This window comes from Hipposideros armiger, unplaced genomic scaffold (genome assembly GCF_001890085.2).
Source record: "Hipposideros armiger isolate ML-2016 unplaced genomic scaffold, ASM189008v1 scaffold_447, whole genome shotgun sequence".
NCBI lineage: Eukaryota > Metazoa > Chordata > Mammalia > Chiroptera > Hipposideridae > Hipposideros > Hipposideros armiger.
This window is the reverse complement of record NW_017731797.1, coordinates 525,980-541,995: the sequence shown is the minus strand read 5'-3', so window position 1 is coordinate 541,995 and position 16,016 is coordinate 525,980. Positions and strand designations below refer to the sequence as shown.

Here is a 16,016-nt window from a genome sequence, read left to right as displayed (position 1 = left end):
TTCAGCCTTCTAATTACCATCATCCACACTCTCTTAGAATCTTTTCAAATATGTGAGCAGTCTCCCCAGAAAGATTAGTGGGTACCAAAAGCATTTTCCTGGCCCAGACCGTGGCCCTCAGGGCTGTCCTTGGACAATTGCTGCAAGGTCCTTGGAACCCAGTGCCTATTTTCAGAAGGAGGGGGTGTCACACCCTTCCCACCCCAGGCACCTTCTAAGTCTTCCTCAGCCTAGCCACGTCATCTGGAAACTTCCACTGCCCCTGCCTGTTCCCGTTACCCCACTCTTTGTTCCTCAAGTCCTTGAAACATTACTATATGACCTAACATTTTCTCCCATGACTCCCCTAGCTCTTCAGCCTGGGTCCTTCCCATTTCAATCCCAACTCAGAGCATCCTCTGTTCCTTGTCCAGTTCATTCTTCATCATCCCCTCACTCACAGCTTTCCTTAGCTCAAAGCAAAAGCTGCACTGTCCCTCCCTTTCCCTGTCTGGTCACTCAGCTCCCTTGGGCTATATATAGCACAGCTGTGCCTTAGATTGTGTAGAGCTTCAAGTCTAGTCCCCTCTCCCCACCCCATTAGCTCCCTACAACACGATAGGGAGCCTGAAGCTTCCAGTTAGGGCGGTGGGGGTGCGGGGAGCCTGGCAAGGGGCGGGGGGAGGGGAGGGGTTGGAGAGGGACAAGAAAGGTGTGCTGCATTGTGGACCACCCAGAACACGGTAACCTTCCCATCTGTTGTCAGGGACTTTCCCCTTCTCCCCCTGCCTGCTAGCAGTTCCCTGCCACTTGCTCACTCTGGAGGACAAAGAGCAGGCAGTGTGCAGGGTAATTTTAACAATCATCTTATTTAACCCTTACGATGATCCTATGGGTCACTGCTATCTCCAATTTACAGACAACATAGACTCAAAGAGGTTGAGCGGCAGAAAACCAAGTATTATATTTAGAGGGTGGTTGGTCAAACAGCTAACTGACCCCAGGTCTGACTCCGGCCTACACTCTGGACCCACTAAGTCTGTCAGCATTATTTCATTTAGAGCCCTATAAATTAGAATTTCTATTAGTGTGGCCTGATCTGGAAGAAAGAGGTTTATGAAGCAAATTACTAATGTAAAAATGCTTAAATCGAAATAATTATTAAAGTCTTGGCATATTCACAAAAATAATGTTATCATAATTTTATCTTATCTGTTTACTAAAGCAGGACTCTCTAGAAATCTGTTCCTTAAAGTTTTAGTTACTGTGTATTCTCAGAAGTTTCTGAAATAAAAAGCAATTTTATTTCTTCTATTTCAGGACTTCCCTCCCACTTTACAGTCATTCTCCCATTAGCCCAGAGCAGTGAGTGAGATTTGATTTTAGGAATAGCTAGAAGTGTGGGCCTTTTTCTTTCTGTGACTTCCTGTGTCCATTTAACCCAAGCCTCAGTTTTGCATCCGTGAAAAGGAAAGAATAACCGTAATAGTACCTACTTCCTAGTTACTGTGAGGATTAAATAAAACAATCTATTTAAAGCAATTAGCACACTTTTTGGCTCATAGGTGCTCAGTAAATCATAGCAACTATTATTTTCTCAGTTCTGGGCTGAGATGCTGTGGGAGTGTCGATAAAATCTCAACGAGGAGATGTTGAACTTGACCTCCGTAGCATGGTCCCTGTTCTCCAAAGGGCTCGGAGTTGATCCTGATTCTTGCTTTGTCTCATCCAGACATTTACACCCTGTGCCTCTGAACTAGGCCATCCATCTCCTGAGAACTCAGGCCACTGTTGGGACCAGGAAAGACAGCATGGGAGAGTATGTGAATGACTGGGAGGCGAGTTCCCATGGACGCTGGGGAAATGTGAAGGCCCTGGGGATTTGCTGTGACCCTGGGTCTCTTCCTAGAGCAGTGAGTGCTGGGGACGAAAAAGAGAGACATCAGCTGCTGGACACATTTCCAGTGCTGAAAATCCCCTTTAGGACACACGGGCTTGAGTGATCCCACACAGGGCCTGGGATGGAGTGGGACTCACCAGAGTACGTCCCAATCTTTCTCCATTTGCTTAGCAAGAAGGTCCTTTTTCTTCTTTTTTTTTTTTTTTAAAGATTTATTTTATTTTATTTTATTGGGTAATTGGGGGGATGGGAACAGTACTGGGGAATTAGGGGAAGGGGAACAGACAAGTTGCTGTCGTTTTGTTCTTCAATCTAGTTGTGGAGGACGCTGCTTCACTGGCCCAAGTTGGCACCATCATTGCGCTCTTCCCTGGCGAGACAGATCAGTCGCCGGCTTCTGGACGGCCGCTCACTGCGGCTGCTGGCCGATCACGCTGACTGCTGGCTACACACGGTAGCCCATGGCAACCCACTGCCACAGGGGCTGCAGCCTAGCCGTCCCCGGTGACTCCCAGCAGCCCACCTCCAGGTTGAGCTGTTGTTCAGCATCTTAGCTGTAGAGGGCAGTGTCACTGGCCCTCATATGTGGGATCCGAACCGGGGCCCTCTGGCATCCCAAGCGAGTTCTTAACCATCGCGCCACTCGGCCGGCCCAAGGTCCTTTTTCTTCTAATGGAGGGTACCATGACGGATTAGCATTCCTAGACTTCATTATCCATCTAGAGAGGGTTTCGGCTTGACCAGCCTCCCGGGAAGGAGGTTAGGAGTACAAACTTTGGAGCCCGTCAGACCTGGGTTTAGATCATGACACTGCATTTACTAGCTATGCAGCCTTGGAGAAGCCATTTAGCCTCTCGGAAGCTCGGTTCCTTTGCCTATGAACGAACTGTTATTCACCGTATAGAACAGTTGAGAGGTTTGACATGTACCTAGAACAGAATAGGCACTAACGCTGGTCACTGTCATCTCTAACCTGAGTGAGCCCTCAGGCCATGTAAAGAGCTCTGGAAACGGGAGGGAAGTCCCACTTGTCTCAAATTCCTGGACACATCTCCTTGGTCCAGAAAGCATCCTTAAAGGGATCAGACCAAGACCAGCAAGCCTGCCTCCCACAATTGGAGCATTTTATTTACACCCCACCTTGTTCCTAAGAGTATTTGAGGTAGTATGACTTGAGGGGGAACCTAGGATCCCTACCCATCCTTGCCTCTATATCCCCATCTCAGTTCTTCACGTCAAGTCCATCGCTGATCCAGTCACTTACGCGCATGTCCACAGGAATTAAAAGATTAAGTCTAGCTCAGGGCTCCCTTTCATTTGGTCTTTCGTTTACTCTCTCCAGTGCCTGGAGCCCAGCCTGAAACTCAGCAGATGGGGGGTTAAGACTGATGCCCTATCTCCTCCCCTCTCCATTCCTGACTTCAAAGTCTCCATAAAGCCTGACACTGCTTCCCTGACCCCATAGTGGCAGCTCCATCATCAGCTCTTGGCCGGTTCAAAGCAGCAGACGCTGAGCCCTGGCCTGGCCGCTCACGGTCCGCTTGCTAGCCATCTCCTGGGGTAAGCACCAGCATGCAGAGGACCTGTGGGGTCTACAATCCTCGCTCCTCCAGGAGAGGGGCAACTAGGAGTTTGTCTCATGGTTAGGCTTAGACAGAAGGCAGCCCACAGGCAGAGCCCCTGGTTTAAGGACCAGGATTCCGGGGCTCTGTCTAGTTTGTGATCAGAGCAGACATTTACAGGAGTAGAACTATAGGCGTCACCAGCCCAGGGATGGAGGCAGGGGTTGGTATTTGCAAAGAACCTGGCAAGAGATGCACATGGAAATGGGAGCAGATGAGGAACCAGAATTTGTCCCGTTACTATACACAAATCCATGTCCAATTACTTGAAGCTCTGGCTCTGGCGATCGGGTAACTGTGCTGTTAAGTCTGCGATGGCTCTGGCTCCCTGGGGCTACATCCCGCTCTGTAGTTCCCTCAGGAGCAACTGGCACAAACTCAAGGCCAGTGGGGGGTCCCACGGCTCAAGGCCTTTTCCTCCCACCCTCATTTGTGGATTTTTCCAGCTGCTTTTCTTGGCCCAAGGATGACACCCATAGGGATACAGATGAGGGAGGCGGAAGCAGAGAAAACAGTGAAGTCAGAATGAGTTTGGAAAGAGGCAGATGTTAGGAAGAGATGGAGAAATGATGCTAGTGGTCCAGCCATCCGAGACAGGGCACCCGGGTCATCTTTTCAAGTAGCGGCTGTGTTGGGCATGGTAAGAGGGTCTTAGGTCTTAGCACGCAACTTCGTTTCCATCCCAAACAGAGGAGCACTGGAGTTCTGATGGTGGGGTGTCTCCTTCTAGGACTGGGCTGAAGCCTAGGAGCTCCAGCTGCTAACATCTGGAGGCAGGATCATGTCTGCTAACAAAGGCTGGTGGGTGCCACCTGAAGGTGATGACAGCGTGTCTGAAAAGTTCCTGAGGAAGAGCAGGGAGTCTCCGCTGGTGCCTATAGGTGAGTGGGAAAGGAAGGAAAGGGGGGTGGGGAGGGGGCCTTCTCTCAGATAACATCTCCTAGAATGAAGCAGTGGTCCTACCCACTGAACAGTCAACAGCTAGAAGAGGAGTGAACCAACAGGAGGTGCCAAGGATAAAAGGCCAGTCCCTTACAATGAAATAAGGGAGTCGGGATGGGTGGAGGTGGCAGCCAAGAGTGCATGGGATATGGAGAAATGCAGGACACCAACTCCGTCAGGAGGGGAAGGAGCAGTTTGGGGTCCCCCAGGGCTTCTTTCCTCAAGACCCTGGGAAAGTAGGAAAACAGCTGTACCAGGATGTGGGGGGGAGCCAGCAGTGGTTGGAGAAGGGCCCAGAGCAGTTAATGGGGGTGGGGGAGTCATGACGACGGACTATTTGTTCATGGGGAGGGGAGTCACTGGAGGGAGGCAGCCACTTTGAAAATGCCATCTAAAGGAACCCCCCTTCCCCCATGAAGCTGCACCAAAGCAGCTGTTTACCCAGATGCCCAACCTGCCTAGTGAGACAGATCTCTCACTGAGAGAGTGATGTGCTTGGTAGATGAGGCCCAGGGGTCATGTGCTCTGACTACAGGCTTAGGAGGCTGCCTGGTGGTGGCAGCATACAGGATTTACCGGCTGAAGGCTCGTGGTTCCACCAAGATGTCCATACACCTGATTCATACCCGAGTGGCAGCGCAGGCCTGTGCTGTGGGTGCAATCATGCTAGGTGAGTAGCTTGGTGGGGGGGTCACAGGAGAATGAAGGCTGTGAGACCTGACAATTAAGGGGCCAAGGTTTCAGTCCATTCCCTATATCAAGTCCTTGGTACAGAGACATTATCAGGGTTCCCTGTTTAATCTCCTGCCCTAGGCCTGTGGGGACAGTGTGCAGTCCGTTTCATGAGTTTGTCCTAGAGGTGAGAAAAGCCATGCTAGATGTAAGAAAAACCATGCAGTAGAATATATGTTGCATTTCTCTTCCTCTCTGGAACAAGAGGTGGACAAATCCTTCTCTGCTCAGTTGCCCCACATGTAACATGATCACACCTGGCTCGCCTCTATCACAGGCTGCCGTGAGCTTTTGCAGATAGAAATACACGTGAAATGCTTTGTGAACTGTCAAACGGGTTGTTGCCTCAAGCTGTGTGGTCAGGTGTTTGGAGCAGCTGTTGAGCCCTAGGGCAGAAAGATGAGCAGGGAACCTGGACTCTCAAGAGACGGCTGCAGACAGACCCCTAGGGCTCTGCAGTTGTCACTCCGCTCTGGGACACCTGGGAGTCAGAGGATGGGTGAAGCATTCAATGCCAAGGGCTGTTTATCCCTCTCCCTCACACAGGTGCTGTGTACACAATGTACAGAGACTACATCAAGAGAACAGCACAGAATGCCGGAGAGAAGTAGGGTTTCCACAGCCCGGGGCAGTCAGACCCTCTCACAGCGATGGCTGCTATGCTCCTAATAAAGGAGTTTTGTGGAAAATCGGACAGTCTCTTCTTCACCTGGGGGACAGCAGAGTAAGGGACTGGTAGTGGCTGGTGGGGGACTGAGAGCAAAGGGTTGGAAATCAGAGTTTGGGCTCCCAACTCTGGGGCAAGTGAGGATCTCAGGGGGGCAGATGGGGCGGTGCACTAGACCTCCGATCCCAGAAACCCAGCAATTCCCAAGTCAGCTCAGGTCCCACCCAGAGAAGCATGGTAGGGGACAGGACGCCAGTGGGGAGTGGGGGCAGTGAAGAGGCCTCCATGCTCATGGAAACCCTGAATTAAGAGGCAGGCGCTCCTCCCACCACAGACTGCTTCCCTGGGGACCCAGGCAGGAAGAAGGCTGCAGCTGGGAGCAGAGGCAGTGAGGCCTCACGGGAGACAACATGCATTCAGAACCCAAGTACCAGGACTGGACTGTGCTGGAGGATGGGGGGCGGAGGGATGGGGATGAAAGGAACAGAGCAAGGCAGAGGTCAGAATGTTCTGTTCACTTATAAACCATGGCTAAGGTCAAACTTGTTAAAAAAATATTCCATGTAAATCCTGAGGACGGGGCCCGTTGGGGTGAAACACCTCATCCCCTTCTCCTCTGAGCCCAAGCTCCTCTCTGTTCCCTGGGAATGGAGCCAGGCAGAGGCCACGGAAGGAACCAGGAGGCCGAGTGCGCCTCCCTCCCTGGGCTCTGGCTTGGAGGCTCTTGGGCTATTCAAGATGGCCACGCGGGTCCCAGACACTTTCTGACAACGTGGAGTCCAAGACACACTAGGTCCCAAGACACAGCTTCCAGTCCAGGATGCAGGCGACTGCAGGGCGCAGGAGCTGCCAGTAGTCCCGGCATTCACATGGGGTAATTGAGCACAACATCCTGCTTGGCGAGCTCCAGCAACATAGGATCATCGAAGAACTTGCTGATGCTCACGTCTTCACTCAGGCCCTACGGAGGGAGGGTGGGGTTAACGCGAGAAATGAGCCCTGTGTGGTTGCTGACTGAGCTGGGGGCTGTCTGAGACCTGTGCTTAAGTGGGGGGCTGTCGGGGTGGAGTGTGCACAGAGCTGTTTCAGGAGCCCTGCCTTTAGGGTGCTGTTACTGGGGAGAAGGCCCGCCTTTCCCAGCCAGAATGGGCCCCAGGTTTGGTTGCCTGAGGCCTACAGACTGCATCTCTCTACAAAGTACAGTAAATTGCTCTTAGTCTTTGGGAGAGGGGTCCAAAAGGAAGAAGAGGGATAAAACTCCTGCTGAGACCTCTGGGGGTGGAGGGTGGGCGATGGGCCTGAGGGACACACACCTTCCGACGTCGGGTTTTGATCATGAATTCACGGGCCAGGTGAGGAGCTGGCTGTGGCTCCAAGGGGCGGATGACAATGCTCTTGTCCAGAGGGTCACCAGGCACGATCTGAAAGGCAAAGGGGTTTCAGACGGTCCACACAGACCTCCAGGGCCTTTGGGTCTGGAAACAGGACTCTTCTAGAGGAGGTTGGAAATGTCAGTCAGGACTTGAAAGGGGAACAGGTCAGAGGGGCCTTGTACAGATGGGAGGCCAACTCGGCCAGCCTGCACCATTTTCTCACCTGCCAATGGTGGAAGACAGACAAGGAAAAGGCCTGCCCCTGGGTGTGAGTCCGCAGATCAGTCTCAAAGCCAAAGGAGTCAATGGCCGGGATGAAAGCTTTGATGGTGTAGAGAGGGGAGCCTGGGATGGGTGCGTCCTGAGTCACGTGGCCCCTGAGATAGATCAACAGAGGCTGAGTCCCTAGCCCTACAGAGGCCAAAAGCAGAGAAGCAATCTGTCCTCAAATACATCCCAACCCAGAATTACCACCAAAGAAAGAATAACGGTGAATGCACTACAGAGGGCAGACAGGGCTGGGGCTCTCAATGTAATTCCCTGTGGAGGTCAAAGGGGCAGCGACCTCTGGGCCAGAGTGGAAACACTGATGGACAAGGTTTCACAGACATTCCCACCACCGGCATGCCTGCAGTACTCTCCCAGGAACTCTCTGAGGAGGGGGGCTCAAGAAGGAATCTCAAATTTTAATCCACAGGAAAGCTGGGGATTTCCTCATTCCTGTTCTCACTTCCTTCTGAAAAACCAGCTCATTAGGTTTCAGGAATGGAGAGGGTGGGGAGGCTGAGTGACTTTCTGCTCGGCTCACCTGCGCCTGGCCAGGACAGTATAAACAGCAGAGACACAATCTGCAGGGGCCTGCACCTCCACAAAGTAGTAAGGCTCCATCAGCCGAGGGGTGGCCTGCAAGAGAGCAACAAGAAAGTCTTCCTCTGCTTGGGGAAGGCTGAGGACAGAGAACCTGATACAGGGAAGGGGCGGGGCCCGCCCAATGCCCTGGAGCAGCACAGCCCCACTCACTCACCATGAGGAAGGCAGAATAGACGACTCTCCGGGCAGTGGGGATGATTTGGCCCCCGCCCCGGTGCAGGGGTTCCTGGGCAACTACTGCATCTAGGATCTTAAACTTGACGTTTCGAATCACTGAAAAGGAGATGGGAAATGACTGAGAAGTGGTTCTGGTGCGAACAAGAGCCCATGGGCAGGGCAGCAAGGAGCCTCTTGTAGCCCTGTAGCTGTCTTGTGGCCACAAAACAGGGCACAAAATCGCCCTACAGATGGGTGTTCTGATAGGATACCCAAGGCCTGGAGCAAAGATATCAGAAGTTAAGCATGTTCATAGTGTTTGTTTCAGGCCAGGCTCAGACATCATAAAGCGTCCCTCCAAGTTTATGTGCTTCTTTGGCAGACATTTAGTTGTTTTTGGATGTAGAATAAGATACAGGAATTGCATATTTGTTTCCACTAAGTCCAGTGCTGGTCTATAAGCCACTCCAATCCCACCTTCCTCTTGATACAGCTCTGATAACACATTTCTTAGGAACGAGGAACAAATGTCAAGCTAGAAATGACTTCATTTCCAGGATGTACTAAGAGGCAGCAACAGGATAGGGAGGTAGAAGGATGAAGCTGCTCCAGGACACGGGATGGCTCTGTGTGCCCCCAGCTTTTCCTGCCAGGTCTCAAAGGTGATCCTATCCCACTTCATACACCCGAATGCAAGGACCCAAGAGGACTAAGGTGGGAAAGGTGGAGAAACTGGTAGACTTACACTCATCACACAGGGGTCCTTCCCTGGTTCCCCACTGGAAACCTTGAACAATGCTGTCCTTCACTGAGCCGAGAAGAGCCTTGTCCACCTGCATGAAACATAGGGCCCTTTAGTAGCGACCCTGGCAATAGCCGAAGCGTTTAGAGGGAGGAGAAGGCAGGTACACTGGTAAGAGGATAGTCTTCTTTACCCAAAGAGAGAAAATACTTTTTTTGGGAAAAAGAACACATTGTTGTTTCTTCCACCTGGGCGAAGAGACCACCACCTGTCTCCCAAGAGCTCTGTCGTACCTCAGAGGGCAGGGTATCATCCACCAGGATGTTGGGGCCAGTGGCATCAGGGCCAAAAGCCCAGATGGAACGAGCAGCCAGCAGATCCCAATCGTACTTGGTCTGGAAGAACTCTCCCAGCTTCTTCCTGGGGGGAGGAGGAGACGACGGAGGCTCAGCCAGCTCTGTGACTGCTGGCTCGGGGGGCCTAGGATCCTGCCTTTCTGGAGGACAGTCGCCTCAGCCCACCTGCACAGCGCCCCGGATAATGGCAAAGTGGGAGACAAAATCCCATCTCAGGATGTGTGATATTAGAGACCCGGCAGGTAAGCTGTGGCGCCCGTCTTCCTTCAGCCCTGGAATCAGAGCCTGGACCTCACCTGTTCCACGTGATCTGGACCACCTCGTTCTCGATGTCCTCGGCGAGGCCCTTCTCAAGGGGCTCAGCAATCATGGTGATCTTGTTTCTAGTTAAAAAGGAAACGAGTAATGAGGTGGTTGAGCAGGACTAGCGTAACGGCCATTCCTAAGAAAAGGGTGACAGCTAAGGCAGTGACATCAGTGAAAGCAACAGGGACAGAGTCGAGACAAAAGTGCTTATCTGTCTCCTTTCATTTGAATCTACCACTGTTTTAAAAAGTAGGGTTTGGGGCAACATTTTAAGATGGTTACACTATATAGAAATGAGAAGTGGCAAGTCACCCTGGCATAGAAAGTCTTACAGAAAAGGATTCCATAGCATCGTGTCCAAAGTCATAATGAATCAGAAACCCAGGCTAAAACCCAAGTATCCTAAGCACCCCCATCCCAAGACTTCGAGGTTTCTATTTCCCTAATATTTGTGATTGTAGTGGAGTTGGCTGGGAGGGAAGAGTGTCCCCTGTCAGTCCCAGGAACATCTATGACCCTCAGCTTACTTCTTATTGGGCGTTTCAGCAAAGCACTTGAGGGAGGATGTTTCCACCACTGTCTCACAAAAGGTGACAACGGGGTCAGCCACCTGGGAAACAAGGTAAATTATTAGGCAAGGTCTAATTTTGTTGGAAGGACAACCTTCTGCCAAAGGGAATTCTGAGGGCCCTTAAAACCACCTCTGTGAGACCCCGTCTTACTCAGCATCAGTGACAAGCATAATAGCAGGCTAAAAGTCTGTACCATCACTAAGAAGCTTGAGAAAACTTAGTGTAGCAGCATTTATGTTCCGGAGCCAAGAGTACGTGGAGATCGAATTCAGGCCTAAATTACAGCCCCCCGAGGTGTCTTTCAGCATCTGTTCAGCCATCCCACCACCATTCACTGAATAACTCCTAGGGTCTGTCAGAGCTGGTACTAAAGGCTGACTGGCTAATACCTGTTCTGTTCTCAACCTGTGATGTCTGGGGAGCATGGCTCCTCCCCGAACCCCCACTTGGCCTGCTCCCAGAAACCCAGCCTCTTCTATAGCACCAGTCCTGGGCACATCAGAAGTGTCTAAAAGGGGTACTTGAGGGTACTCATCCCTACCACGATACCCCCTGGAGAAAATGTGTGTCTCAACTGGGAGACTGAGGCCATGGGGAACATCAAGACTTGACAATTAATCCAGGAGGGCCAGGACCCACTCGCTCCTTGAAGCCATCTGTGAGCCCTCATCACCACAGATGACTTAATTGTGCAACTATTTTTTTTAGACAAATGACCAACAATAACTTTGGCTTGAGAATCTTGATTTCAAATGTATGACACTGAGAATAATCCTGCAGAAGAGGGCAAACCAGATCTCAAATCCCTTCTCATTTAGGGAGCAACAGGTCATGCTTTTCCCAAACAGATCTCCTCTCCTAATGCACCTTCCTCCCTTGGACCTTCCAGGGAAATCAAGGGTTTGGTTGCTTATAAAATCAGTCTGGAGCTATGAACCAAGCCCCTGGCTAGGCAAGTGCTCAAGAAAGGGGCCGCTACTTCACCTTGATGTCTATCTCCGAGTACATCTTCCGCAAATCATGCATCACGCAGTCCAGGTAGAGCTCCCCAGTACCCAGAATCACGTGCTCACCAGACTCTTCCACCTGAAACACAACAGCCCTGGTGGTCACAGCCTGGCCTCTCTTGTGCCAGCAACAGCAGACAGAAACAGAATCAAGGCTGGAACCCAGGAGGAGGTGTCCAAACCCACTATTAGAAACAGCCACTGCCTAGCGTCAGTTCCAGCCTCTTCAAGAAGGATCAGTGGGGAGCAGCAACCTATGAGTCAGTCCTCAAGACTTCTGGATCACTGAGCACAGTGCTACTGGGCGGAAGGTCACCAATGTGATGATTCCCATCTCAGCCATTCAGGGAAAACCGTGCCCTCCCTCTGGCCATAAGCCGACCCTTTAGCCCTGGCTAACTACTCAGAAAGATATGGTGGTGGGCTGAAGAGTGCAGAAGGGTCAGAGTGACTCACTTTTTCTTCCGTATTTTCTGGAAAATCAATTCAAAGTGTATTCCCCAAGGAACAACTCTTTCTTACTAGACTTGTGGAAGATGGACATACATGTTTGCCCTCCTGCCCACGGGTCTCATCCTGCCTTCAAATGACACTGACAGTTAAGGATTCACTCCTGATACAGTGTGTTGGAAGCAGCAGATCAGAGACACCTGAGGGGCGCGAAGCAGTGGGCAGCACAGACCACTTAGTTGGGGCAAGTAGGGCTTGGCAGCTGGGGCAGGCCTCACGCGTACCTTGGTGGTGAGGGAAGGATAGCTTTTGTTGACCTTGCGCAGACCGTCCAGCATCTTGGGCAGCTCGGAGGGGTTGACTGGCTCCACAGCAATCTTGATAACAGATGTGGTGTTGAACTTCAAGGGCCGGAAAATCTGAGCCTGAGATCCAAAACGCAGAGGAGTGAGGGCACAAAAGTTACAGAGTAAGAGGGGAGCTGAGGACCCACTTAGAAGACTATTCTCCAATCAGGAGCCACGGGGCTGTTTGGAGGCCACCTGAAGGGCCATTTATTCCCGTGTATTTTGGCAGAATAAAGAGAGGAGGGAAAGAATAAACGGAACTCCTTCTAATTTCCAGCATCTGAGCTGAGTACAGGGAGACTTCAGCAGGGTCAGATCTAGAAGGCTGAGCCTGTGCTGAGGCCTGGAACCAGGAAGCAGCATTGATCCAGGTTACGCCCCTGCGAGTTCTGCTGCTTGTTGCTCACGTGGGCCTTGGTTCCTTGTGACCCTCTAGCTTAAGCCAATCCAGCTGTCTCTTGAGAAGCTCTTACCTCCTCATTGCCTCGGGGTTCAGTTATGGTCGCCGTCTTCACAATTGGTTGATCGACACCTTCAATCAGAACCCAGTTGCCAGCAGGAACACGGTTCACCTCAATGTGGTACCTGGTGCAACAAGCAATAAGTAGCAATGAAACTTGGGCAGAGTATTCATTCCATAAAAACGTACTCAGCGCCTGCTGTGTGCCAGGCCCTGAGCGAGGAGCAGGGGTTGAGCCAAAGACATACATTCTAGCAGGGGAGGGATGCAATAAACAACCAATCATAACTACATATATATGTAGTTACAAACTGATGAGTGCCATGAAAGGAAAGTGCAAAGTATTATTAGAGGACAAGACAGGAAAATCTCATTCCAGTTGGATGTTGGTGGTAAGCAAGCTAATGCCAAAGGCTAAGAATGTAAGGAGATGCCAAAAGCATTGCAGAAGACATTGCAGCTCTCCTAGCCCTTCAATTTTCTTCTGTCTTCTAGTGAGTGGGGTGGATTTGGAGGCAACAGGGGCCATGGGCAAGGTACGGCAGCCACATCACGAACAGGACTGCCCTGGTTCTGAGATGCCAAACATACGAGCTGACAAGCAGCCCAGGGACCCAAGCAAGTTTGAGTCTGCGGATGGGGCTGCTCCAAGGGATCCAGCAAAGTCTTGTCTCTTGGTTAAAGAATAGTCAGTGGGGGTTCGGAAACAATTTCTTTTGGGAAGAAACATAAAGGTTATGACTTAAGGGACACAGAAGAGGAAGAGAGGATTAAGATGAGTAAAAACAGAAATGCTGCTACAAAAATCCATACAAGCCATCCAAACGCAAAGCAGGCTCTTGGCATCACCCCAACAGTAGCTGCCTTTCGTCCCAGCAATGCTGGGTAGTAAGAAATAGAAGTCAACAGATCTGCTGAGGGCGGGTCATCTTAGCCCCTATTGGGGGCAGCTACTGTGTTTCCAGGAAAGACCACTTCTTCTAGTTCTTTGGGGGCAGTTCCAGTAGAGGCCAGGGCAGGCCCCTGGGGGCTCTGGTTGGCAGTACCTGGCCACGGAGATCCAAAGGCGGCCCACAGTGCATATCTGGGAGTCTTCCTCATCCTCAAGGGTGTAGTTCTCCCCCAACACCTTCACAGGCTGCCCAGCATGGATGGTGCCACTTAGCACCCGGCCAAAGGCATGAAATTGAACTCCGTCATCTGTGCTGTACATCTTGGTAGTGTGGCACATCAGGGGGCCCTGGAGGAGGGGACAGAGCGCAGCCTCAACCACACACGCTCTCTGGGTAGGTACCACTGTCTCCACTTCTTTGACAGCAATGACATGAGCTCTGTGAGGAGGCCGCCCAGACCTAGAGGAAGACATGGCCAACTCCTGGGAAAATTCCAACCACGTTCTCCCCGCTGCTTCATTAATAGATGTTAAAGCCATAGCAAAAAAACTCTTTTCCTTTTTTCTAGGGGAATAAGGGCAATAGGGAAGAGAAGCAGGTTTAGGATGGCAGACTGGCACCTTTAACTTGGAAGGTTACAAGACTAACTTGCTCCAAATTTCCTCCGAAAATGTAACTCACAACTCTCAATTGGTTGTTATGTTTATGTCGAGAAACTAGACTGCCTGGGGAATGGTTGGGAAAGCGATTTTTAAAAGCTGGGACTGACCAGATTAGCAACCATTTGTCAAATCTTTATCTGTCAGGCACCAAGCTAAACACAACTGTAACACTTTCTCAATCCTATTTAATTCCCATAACAACCACACACATATTATTATCCTCATTTCATAGACCAAGACCCTTAGACTCAGAAAGACTGAATAATCTTCCCAAGGTCATACCACTAGGAGCGGTGACATCAGGTTTTGAATTCAGGTCTGTCTGACTAGGCTTATGGGAGGGCCATTCTATCCCCACACCGGGGGGGAAAGAATCAGAGAACTCAAGGGCCGCGTTCCCTTACATCAGGGTCACAGTCGCTCATGGCCTCGCCGAGGTCTGAGTCCACGCCGCCGGTGTAGGTGTGCTCGATCTTGGGCTTGGCGCCCACCTTTGGAGAGGGGATATGCTGCACACACATGTCCACAAAGCCTGTGGAGGAAGAGAAAGCCATTACACCCTCACAGGGGGAAGGGAGTGGCGAGTTACTCATCCACTCATAATGGTCAGAAAGCTAAAAGTGATTGGACTTTCTGCTCTAAAAGCTATGATATTATGATTCCAGGGGGAAGTAACACCATTTCCTGAGAATATGCTGCTAAAAAGCTGGAGTCACACTGATACCAGGAAGAACAAGAAGCAGGTCTCAGTGGTTCCTTAAAACTCAGCTGACAAAAATTTCCAAGTATCTTTATGAATCCATAACCTTTTATGGCATNACCCCCGCCCCCACCCCCATAATCCCCAGTTTCAGTTAACCTGCTGGACACATTATACTGTTTCTCCCTGCCCACAGGGATGCTAGCTGAAGCAGAGTTTTTGTTGTTTTCAAAATTTTTTGAATAGGTAATACAAGTGTAGCATAGAAGGAATAGTAAGATGAGCCCCCATGAGTGTTTCCCACCACCCCATTAGCAGTTTCTTGTGTGTTAATGCTGGAGCTTAAATTAAGGTCAATTTACTTGCAAATGAGGCGTAGGCAAAGTCTGCGCAGGAGTTGAGGTTAAGGAGAAAGGTATGGGAGATGAAGAGACCTGCTCTGATACCCCCACCAAGCAAGGACTTTCAGACACACCCAGATGCAGTGGGCTTGCCCAGGGCCCACCTTGCTTTGGTGAGAGGTAGTGGGGTAGGTGCACAGTCCTTGAATGACTGGAAGTCCTGGGTTCAGAAGTCCACTCTGCCCATCTGTTTCTACTCTTGCTTATTATTGGGTTGTCGGAAAAGTCATGACGTATTTTTTCTACGTTTTTCGTTGCAAAAATGCGTCATGACTTTTCTGACAACCCAATAGCATTTCTAAGATGGTGCGAGAATGAAATGATGAAATACACATGAAATCACATTTTTTTTTTAAAGATTTTTATTGGGGAATTGGGGGATGGGAACAGTGCTAGGGAATTGGGGGAAGGGGAACAGATAAGTTGCTGTCCTTTTTGTTCTTCAGTCTAGTTGTGGAAGATGTTGCTTCACTGGCCCAAGTTGGCACCATCATTGCGCTCTTCCTGGGCGAAGCAGATCAGTCACCGGCTTCTGAACGGCCGCTCTCAGCGGCTGCTGCCCGCTCATGCTGGGTGCTGGCTACAAACGGTAGCCCATGGCAACCCACTGCAGCAGGGGCTGCAGTCTATGCCTTGCCTCATGGCAGCCTAGCTCCAGGTTGAGCTGTTGTTCAGCATCTTAGCTGTAGAGGGCAGTGTCACTGGCCCTCATATGTGGGATCCGTACCAGGGCCCTCTGGCATCCCAAGCCAGCTCTTACCCACCACGCCACTCGGCCGGCCCTGAAATCACATTATTGTTATTTGTTCATTTTCTACTGTAAAGTAGTCTATAGTGCAGCAGTTCTCAACCTTTCACAGGAGTCGCCTAAGACTATCG

At 50.8% G+C, this 16,016-nt stretch overlaps 2 protein-coding genes across 3 annotated transcripts in view; one reads left to right on the top strand and one right to left on the bottom strand.

Annotated features, from left to right (window-relative positions):
• Nucleotides 1–2,691: 2,691 nt before the first annotated feature.
• On the top strand, nucleotides 2,692–5,866 carry HIGD1B (HIG1 hypoxia inducible domain family member 1B). Of its 2 annotated transcripts, none has more exons than XM_019665686.1 (4): nucleotides 2,692–3,439; nucleotides 4,232–4,382; nucleotides 4,979–5,113; nucleotides 5,722–5,866. In XM_019665686.1, exons 2-4 carry the CDS (start codon nucleotides 4,283–4,285, stop codon nucleotides 5,784–5,786), a joined length of 300 nt encoding a protein of 99 aa, XP_019521231.1. In that variant the 5' UTR covers nucleotides 2,692–3,439; nucleotides 4,232–4,282; the 3' UTR covers nucleotides 5,787–5,866. The 2 variants fall into 2 exon arrangements, with proteins under 2 accessions (XP_019521231.1, XP_019521230.1); XM_019665685.1 differs by lacking the exon at nucleotides 2,692–3,439 and adding an exon at nucleotides 3,783–4,141.
• A 476-nt stretch (nucleotides 5,867–6,342) lies between these two features.
• Nucleotides 6,343–16,016, bottom strand: part of EFTUD2 (elongation factor Tu GTP binding domain containing 2) — a 49,903-nt gene continuing 40,229 nt past the window's right edge. Inside the window, exons 11-24 of the mRNA XM_019665555.1 lie at nucleotides 14,441–14,568; nucleotides 13,528–13,721; nucleotides 12,495–12,606; nucleotides 11,959–12,099; nucleotides 11,202–11,303; nucleotides 10,173–10,255; nucleotides 9,636–9,722; nucleotides 9,277–9,403; nucleotides 8,987–9,074; nucleotides 8,240–8,358; nucleotides 8,024–8,118; nucleotides 7,439–7,592; nucleotides 7,156–7,263; nucleotides 6,343–6,803 (exon numbers count right to left, since the gene is read on the bottom strand). Of these exons, the coding sequence (XP_019521100.1) occupies nucleotides 6,708–6,803; nucleotides 7,156–7,263; nucleotides 7,439–7,592; nucleotides 8,024–8,118; nucleotides 8,240–8,358; nucleotides 8,987–9,074; nucleotides 9,277–9,403; nucleotides 9,636–9,722; nucleotides 10,173–10,255; nucleotides 11,202–11,303; nucleotides 11,959–12,099; nucleotides 12,495–12,606; nucleotides 13,528–13,721; nucleotides 14,441–14,568 (1,634 nt within the window). The 3' untranslated portion in view covers nucleotides 6,343–6,707. The remainder of the gene's footprint in view (nucleotides 6,804–7,155; nucleotides 7,264–7,438; nucleotides 7,593–8,023; nucleotides 8,119–8,239; nucleotides 8,359–8,986; nucleotides 9,075–9,276; nucleotides 9,404–9,635; nucleotides 9,723–10,172; nucleotides 10,256–11,201; nucleotides 11,304–11,958; nucleotides 12,100–12,494; nucleotides 12,607–13,527; nucleotides 13,722–14,440; nucleotides 14,569–16,016) is intronic.

Coding starts and splice junctions, on each gene's coding strand:
- HIGD1B (XM_019665686.1), top strand. CDS start 4,283: ATGTCTGCTAACAAAGGCTGGTGGGTGCCACCTGAAGGTGATGACAGC. Junction 4,383..4,978: donor GTCTCCGCTGGTGCCTATAG/GTGAGTGGGAAA, acceptor CTCTGACTACAG/GCTTAGGAGGCTGCCTGGTG. Junction 5,114..5,721: donor TGTGGGTGCAATCATGCTAG/GTGAGTAGCTTG, acceptor TCCCTCACACAG/GTGCTGTGTACACAATGTAC.